This window comes from Sphaeroforma arctica, assembly GCF_001186125.1.
Source record: "Sphaeroforma arctica JP610 unplaced genomic scaffold supercont1.340, whole genome shotgun sequence".
NCBI classification, from domain to species: Eukaryota; class Ichthyosporea; order Ichthyophonida; genus Sphaeroforma; species Sphaeroforma arctica.
In genome coordinates, this window is record NW_014040218.1 from 9,983 (window position 1) to 18,334 (window position 8,352).

General features: G+C 44.0%; 2 protein-coding genes across 2 annotated transcripts; both read right to left on the bottom strand.

Annotated features, from left to right (window-relative positions):
* Positions 1–369: 369 nt before the first annotated feature.
* SARC_05371 (hypothetical protein) lies at positions 370–5,705 on the bottom strand (the record flags this gene model as incomplete). The annotated part of the gene is made up of 4 exons (XM_014300759.1): positions 5,206–5,705; positions 3,302–3,450; positions 872–1,816; positions 370–553 (listed from the first exon to the last, which is right to left on the bottom strand). The coding sequence occupies exons 1-4, from the start codon at positions 5,431–5,433 to the stop codon at positions 370–372; spliced, it is 1,506 nt and encodes a 501-aa protein (XP_014156234.1). The 5' UTR covers positions 5,434–5,705.
* A 163-nt stretch (positions 5,706–5,868) lies between these two features.
* On the bottom strand, positions 5,869–7,659 carry SARC_05372 (hypothetical protein). Its single transcript, XM_014300760.1, has one exon. It carries the CDS (start codon positions 7,546–7,548, stop codon positions 6,040–6,042), a length of 1,509 nt encoding a protein of 502 aa, XP_014156235.1. The 5' UTR covers positions 7,549–7,659; the 3' UTR covers positions 5,869–6,039.
* Between the last annotated feature and the right edge of the window lie 693 nt (positions 7,660–8,352).

Below are 8,352 nucleotides of genomic sequence, written 5' to 3' on the forward strand. Positions count from 1 at the left end.
AACGGTACCGGTACCGGTACGTACGTNCTACNCTACACTANGTACGTGTATACGTATATATATATATATATATATATATACTATATATATATATATATATATATACTATATATATATATATATATATATATATATATATATATATATATATATATATATACGCATCGATATATATATATATATATATATATTAATATATATATATATATACGCATCGATATGTATAGTGCACATAAATACCGAAGCACACATACTAGTGGATCGCATGCTTATCGACGTAACATCCGCACACACGTACACAATTGCTGTACACACTTCTGCATCGCTTCCCGCATCGGCACAAGGTATAGTTACTAAGCCACATTGTACTTACTTGTGCATAGGCATGTTCCCCGGCGTCTTGGCGGCCACTATATACTGATTGCACGGGCTTAAGATAGCACAGTGCCATATTTGCGCATCGATGGCTTCCTTGAGCTCATCGATGACAGTCATTGTGGAGGTGTTGAGTAGGAAGAGGCTGCGTAAACTACAGGTCACCAGTAGCAAGGTGCTGCATGAGAGATTGAGAAGTGAAAAAAATTGGTTTGGGATACGGCTTGTGTTTATGTACGTGTAAATAAACAAGATGATATGAATGAGAGTCGCCGGATGGCCAAGTGTTTATCCGAAGTGCTATGAGCAAAGAGGTCAACAATCACCCTGTATGTTTGTGACAGTGCTAGAACAGTAAGCAGAAGACGCACCTTATGCTAGCGTAACTAGTGTTAATTCACATCGGTGTGTGAACTTGTGCTAGGTTATAACCGCATGAATCATGGCCATTTTCGTTCATAAGCATGTGCAACTAATCTGAGAGAGCGCAACCTACCCGTCTTTGCTACACTGAATCGTCCTGATAGCCACAGCCGCCTTGTTCAAGCTCACGGAAAGCATCACACGCTCTGTACGCAGATTCACCTGCATAATCCTTCCCTCAAATGTCGCTACATATACCACATGGCCAGAGGCTGTGCTGTATATGGCTGTATTGTTGTACGTCTGTGTGTCTTCTGTTGTGGGTGTCAGTGTGCGTGTGTGCACACAAGTGCTTTTACACGCAGCCCCGTGGCCGTGTCTGGCATTTTTCGTTTGTGGTTGTTCATGCACAGTCATATACTGCTCCAAGTTAATATGGCGCCGCTGATACATTTCCTGGGATAGAAACCCGCCAGAACTATCCGGCACCCTACCACGCATTCCCACAGATGCGGCCCCAAATGGATGTGTGTTGTTTGTGTTCAAGTTTGCACTTGTCTGTGTGCCTGGATTTGTGCTGCTCCCCGTACGAGCGTTTCTATTTGTGTCTGTGGTGGTGTATGTGCCTGTATTCGCAGTGTTGTCTGTGTCTGTGGACGTAGCTGCACTCGTGTGCATGCCTGTACATGTCCTTTTCTCTCCGTCTGCATGCGTGGTTGTATTTGCAATCACGTCTGTGTTTATGGCAGCCTCTATATGAGTGGGCATCTCTGTGCGTGTGCTTCTTCCCATGTCTGCCTCCGCCTGTGTGTCTGTCTTTGTGCCTGTTTTCCCTGTTGTCTCCGTACTAGCGATATGATCTGTCGCTAGAACGGTACCTACAGCTTCACAATACATTTTTCCCGTGTTGCCAGTGGTTGTGCGAGCATCTGTATCTGTATCTGTGCAGGTAGGGCTCACAAATGCTTCTACAACCCGGTCAGTGGGTGTGATGGGCAATTGCCAAACGCGCGGGCTCGCAGTACCAATTTCGTTGATTATCGGCATCATACCGAGGCAGTTAACTATTATTTGTAAGCTGTGTAGGTAGAGGAGAGAAAAATGAGTCATCGATGAGCCGAGATACTGATGAGCGTACAATCAGGTATTCGGTATCCACGGCCAATTGATGATGCCAGAGGGCTCTAGTGGTGAAGGCAAAAGAAAAATGACTCACGGCTGAGTCACACTACCGGTTAGTTCGCAGCCGAACTGACTATGTGTACATAAGGTGCCAGGGTATTCAAATATACCTACAGGTGCCAATGTACTTTGAATACCTTGGACACCATGGCTTAAGGAATGAATCATGGATAAGTCTGGGGACGGATGGCGTGCGCAGGTGATGTATTCGCTATTTACCTACGGGTGATGTGAATTCGTAGGGTTGCATGGGTAGAGAGTAAAGAATGAGTATGGATAAGCCATGTATATGCTATTGACAAGTGTGAGATGTCACGTTCGTGCAAGACGAGCACCTTGTGAATGATACAGACCATACATGTGTCGTCAATGAGTGATTAATGAGTTTTGGATAGGTATGTGACTAGTCCATATACTGTGATTGGTACGGGAACGTATGGCAAGGACTGTTGTAGATAAGAAGGCACGGAGAGGGATAACGCTCCTGTGTATGAAATGTATGAAATTGACTTGTAAGTTTGAAGGGTATGATACATGTAGGTACCAAAACGACGATTACGATGCCAAGGGTGTCCAAACGTATAGTTGCCACTACAAAGACAGCCCACTTGAAGGTCTGTACACTAATCCTCGCTGCCTTCGCTCTCCCACACGAACAAAACGTCACACTTGGACCGTACATGTTCTTGTACGTAGGGGACTGCCGCGTATATACTTTATTATGCGAAAGCACAATTCGCAATCCACATGACGTTAAAGTTCTGATATCAAGCTTGTCTGAGATTCGGCCATGAGACCTGCCGCAAGCACTTGATGGATTATCCCCAGACGAACCGCATATGATAACTGGTATCATCCAGTGAGAAAGAGTTAACGCTGTGCGTACTATTGCTACTAAGAAATCTGTATATCAAAAGCCTGTTCCATATTATATGTTAGGTGAATCATCGATTTATAAAGGAGAAGGCTGTTATTCGGGTCACTTTTAAGTCCAGGTCGAAAACACTATTCTACACGACCACCAGAGAGCTGGTGTTTTCAAGTCACACTATAAAGATCATACTACATTGTGCACGAGACACACTCTCAAATACTATTCAATACAACAACCAGACAGCTGGTGCTTTCAAGTCACACTACACAGATCATACTACATTGTGCATGAGACACACTCTCTTATCTAAATAGATCCGCAGAGGTCCAGCTGTTCTTTACAGCTGAAGATGGTCATCTAAAACTCACTATACAGAATCCACTGGAAAAACTTGATACACACTCTCTGGTCGCAGTGGGAACGGATGAATGGGCTATTCTATACAAATACATATGGTGAAACCAAGCCACACCTCACACACCATACTAGACTCCCCATGTTACCCACCCTGTGGTCGCAGCAGATATAGACAGCACAGGTGCGCCATAGCATAGTCGGATGGTTGGCTGCCGTCTCGTCTCCTCCGACTCTCCGTCGTTCTGCCACACACACACGGTGCCATCAGCGCCCCCACTCACTAGGCACAGATCCGACAGCTGTACATGCATACAGTGCACAAGTGGTTGTGTGAGGGGCGGTGGTCAGCTGTGCATGCATACAGTGTACAAGTGGTAGTATACGGGATAGTGTGCTCATCTGTACATGCATACAGTGCACAAGTGGTCGTGTGAGGGATGGTGTGTTCATATATGCATAGATATAGTGTACAAGTGGTTTATGAGGGATGGTGTGTTCATCTGTACATGCATACAGTGTACAAGTGGTCGTGTGGGGGATAGTGTGTTCATCTGTGCATAGATACAGTGCACAAGTGGTTGTGTGAGGGATGGCGTGGTCAGCTGTGCATGCATACAGTGTACAAGCGGTCGTGTGAGGGATGGTGTGTTCATCGGTGCATAGATACAGTGCACGAGTGGTTGTGTGAGGGATGGTGTGTTCATCTGTGCATAGATACAGTGCACAAGTGGTTGTGTGAGGGATGGTGTGTTCATCTGTGCATAGATACAGTGTAAAAGTGGTCGTGTGAGGGATGGTGTGTTGACGTATCAGCGGCAGCTACGAAACAGCCGGTCTTCTCACAGTGAGAGAACAGTGTACGTGGCCTAGCTTTGAAGGTGTGTAGTAGGTACTATAATGAGAGGTATGTTTGTCTCTCTCTAGACATACGATAATAATGGATGTGTATACTTATTGCAATGCACTTGCATGACCTTGCCAACAGTTACCTGCCCACCTGACGTACATAGCCACAACAATACGGCACATCTACACGTGTGCCTACAGTTGCAAACGCGCAGGTGTGGGATACTGTACACAGGAAGTACTCGCCTCACAAAGGAACACTCTCTCGGCACACTAAAGGAAGTGGTACTGAATACTGACAATTCGATATCGTTGTTGAGGTGTATGATAGTACACCCGTACATCGATAAAGTATAAACACAAAAGCGTACTTCTTGATTGGTACTCACTCAGAACTAAATACTAAAGAAGAATCACCCAGCAGACACAGGTGGACGGGTTTACAAGGTCTGTCACAGCCTTTCCGATTGACTGAGATAGGCCGTTGTACACAACTATTCGCAAAAGCTACGGAATATAACAGATACAATAAGGTTTATATCACTCACACAGTCGACACACGCAACTGGATAATAAGCAATACCCATACAGTAGACACATGTTTATGGTCCTGCTTGATCATCAACGTACTTGCAAGGTGAAATGTGCGAAAGGATGTGACTAACAACCCGCACCAGCAGCTGACACAGGTAACTGGATACTAAGACAACTTGGTCAGGACACACACACACACACGTGATTAACCTACATATGACAATGTGAACACTACCAAGGCAATTGGCTATGCAGTTGTGCGCAATTACCAGCAAATGCTAACGAATACAATAGACACAACCAACGGTAATGAAACACCACCCTGCTGACACTCGTCACCTCACTAAGCCTAACTTTCAGCCTACAACGTACACAATTAACCAAACTTAGTTAGTCCAGCATTTCGTCCAGAACGTCGAGTGGGAGATCAGACGCAAATACGAGCAGAAGCTATAATAGATATTACAAAAACCTGCTGACACAACGCACCAGATACTAATAGATACTTACCCAGAATACACAAGTAACTAGCTATGCAAAGGAACACATACCCAGAATACACTCGTAAATAGCTATGCAAAGGAACACGTACCCAGGATACACAAGTAACTAGCTATGCAAAGGAACACATACCTAGCTGACACACGTAACTAGCTATGCAAAGGAACACATACCCAGGATACACACATAACCGGTCCCGAATGGCCCATAAGTGCCCGCCCATACAATCTAGAAGTCCGATCATACACAAGTATCTTGCCATCATTGCAACCTGTAGCTATGAGTACGCCCGAGGGACTAAACTGCACAGTCAATGAGAAGGCATCGTCCAGGGTGTCCTCTATGACCTCAGGAATGACCGACTCTCCGTCAATGGAATTCTCTTTAATTGCTCTGTTCATACTGGCTTTGACAAGGGTAGTGCGTAATGCTGTATCATATGAGCTACTGAATGATACTCGTACAAGACATATTCTTTCCTGATGAACTACTGATATACATAGGAAGGAGTGATTGAAGTACTGTCGTTTGTTGTGCACTCTAATACACTACGACGTCTTGTCGCATTTGTGCTGCCTTAATCCTCGTGGTGAGCATTCAGAACCTCACTGATGAGAGTATCCAAGAGCATGCATATATGTGATGTTACATATCCTTCTGAACTATACACAAGAAGAAGTGTTTCATGTAGAAGGCTTTGAGAGAAGGCTGAGGATATGTCACCAGGAAGTGGGAACTTTGGAGCTAGGAAGTTGAAAGGGATCATAGCCTCTTCTAAAAAAAATAGACGAGAGAAAGTTGATTTCCCGCCAAAAAAGATGCAATATACATAAATTGGTTTATTGTATTGTTCCATGTTCTCTTCCATATAGATAGCCTTCTAAATTATTGATATTTATACAAGAAGGCTATGTCTCTTCCTTCTGGTGGTGGTGTCTAAAGGTGAACTGCACATATTGTACATAATGTTATACTACCATAATATTACTATTTATTGCAAATCTATTTTACAAAGTACAAGCAGTGCTATAGTCCGCTTCTGAGCTGGGAGATGTTTTCTTCAAGAAACAGTCCAAGACGTCTGCTAGCCTGGCTACCTGTTCTGGTTCGCTCGTCGATAAATCAGTGCCCTCTGGGTTGGCTCCTGTAACACTATCGCATAGGTTATAGTAAGTATCGTCAGCAACTGGATACCCCAAGCGATTGCCCGTTCTTCGTGTGGTACTGCCCGCCCCATCCATGGTTGTCAATTTCTCGCAACCACATCGCACACTACGATCGTACTGAAATTCGAATAGAAGGCATCTCTCGTCTCTCCATGTGGACTCTGCAGTTTCATCTAACACTGCGTCTATCCACGATTCACCGTCGGTCTCGTACTCAGCAGCAATTCCAGCGTAGTCCAGAAGTGTTGGGGCCAGGTCGATTGTTTGCACTAACCCTTCAAATGTTTTTCCCTCGGTTCCAAACGCATCTGGATAATGGACAAACTGTGCGATGCGGTTTCCGTTTTCAAACAGCGCCATCTTTGTCTCTATGCCGTGATCCATTTGGAACACGAATATCGTATTATTCAGCTCATCATAATCTTCTAGTGTCCTAATTAGTGCTCCAATACCGTCGTCCACCCATATGGCACCTAATTCGGCATTTGATTCCAGTTCTCCCGCACGGTCGAATATAGTCCGTCTATACGCCTCACAACTGCCATAAGCCGTTGTCATGCCAACGATGTCGGGCTCAGTATCGAGCTGACCATTTGCAGTATCCGTGCACTTGAAGTCTAAAAGTGCTTCTTTCACGTTGCCGCTGGAATGAGGTACCGTTGGATTGAAATACAGGAAGAACGGCTTTTCTTCTGCAATAGACTCTTCGATGAACTCGATACCCTTGTATGTAACCCACTCCATATTATGTGAGAAGGAGCCGTCGGAGTATGAGCCTAGATTCTCCATGTAGAGTGCATCTGCGAAATCAAACCCACACTCTCTCACGAGCGTTTGGAACTTCGGATACGAGTAGGCCTCGTTTCTAATGTTCGACAAATGCCATTTACCTACTACGCCAGTGCGATAGCCATTGGAGCGGAATTCCACAGCCATATTGTCCTTTGTGCAGTCTGAGTGCCCAACTACATCCTCCAGTTTAGTAGTCGGAATCGTAACTTTGGATATATCTAGGCCTGTGTTTATATCACGACTATATCCCGACCGGCTAGGGTATCTGCCTGTTATAGTAGAGAATCTTGATGTGCCACAAGCCGGGGACACCGTGTACGCCTGCTTCATCTCGAGTCCTTGCTTGCGGAGTCTCTCTATATTTTTTAATGCATACCCATTCGGGAATGAGTTCGTGGCATCGTCTACTGGATTATTGGGAGGTGGTGTCCAGGCATCGAAAAAGGGCAGGTCGTCTGGTTGTACAATTATAATGTTGGGCGACATTCCTTGCACGCCGGCAAAGGATACCAGGCCGAGGTACATCTCGAGGCATATATGTGCTATAGATTTCTTCATATTTCAGATCGCTTCTTTATTCAAATGGTCAAAGTGTCTATGCAGATTGTAGATGACTAGCAGTTAAGTATGAGCCATATAGTGTACTCACAGCGTGGGCGTGCATAAAATAATGCATTATGCCTTCTGTACTCATCACTCTACTCGCGTATTTATGCAATATAAATAAATGATCACTGATCAAAAACCATTTTTATTTTAATCTATGCCCATATTAATTGGTCTATGGGACTATGACTCATGATTCTAGGACTTTTTGACTACATATTTATATGCTGGCTTTGTGGGGAGTCCCCCTTGAAATCTCTTCATCAAAATCATGACCCCGCTGAAGAAAAAGACGATGAGAATGATACATGATGGTAAATAATATTTTTATGAAGTGTGTAGTTGTCTTGATGTGTTGTTTGCGTGAAGTGTGAAGTGTGAACCTCTCTCTACTTAACAGTAGAGTGAGTTTATGTGTTGCAAACAAATACATTTCTTTATCTGATTTTTATTCATTGTACATATAGAGAATATACAATGCGCGTAGCTACATATATATCATATATTATATCACTGGAAGTACAATAATGAAATTTGATCGATAGCACGTTCGACTATTCGAACAGGGTACTTAGACTATAACATCTACTCCCAACGCAAGCAGGCTTCAATAATGGATGACTTATTCTCGTCCGATTCTGACGAAGCATCATATGAAGACACAGGTTGGTAAACAAGCTATGTAGATTGTCGCATCTATTTGCAATTGTTCTGTGCATATAGACGTAAATTTTCAGTATCTCTGTCTTGACATAG

Bases quoted from the DNA above. Each gene is read 5' to 3' on its own strand.
- SARC_05372 (XM_014300760.1), bottom strand. From the start codon at position 7,548: ATGAAGAAATCTATAGCACATATATGCCTCGAGATGTACCTCGGCCTG.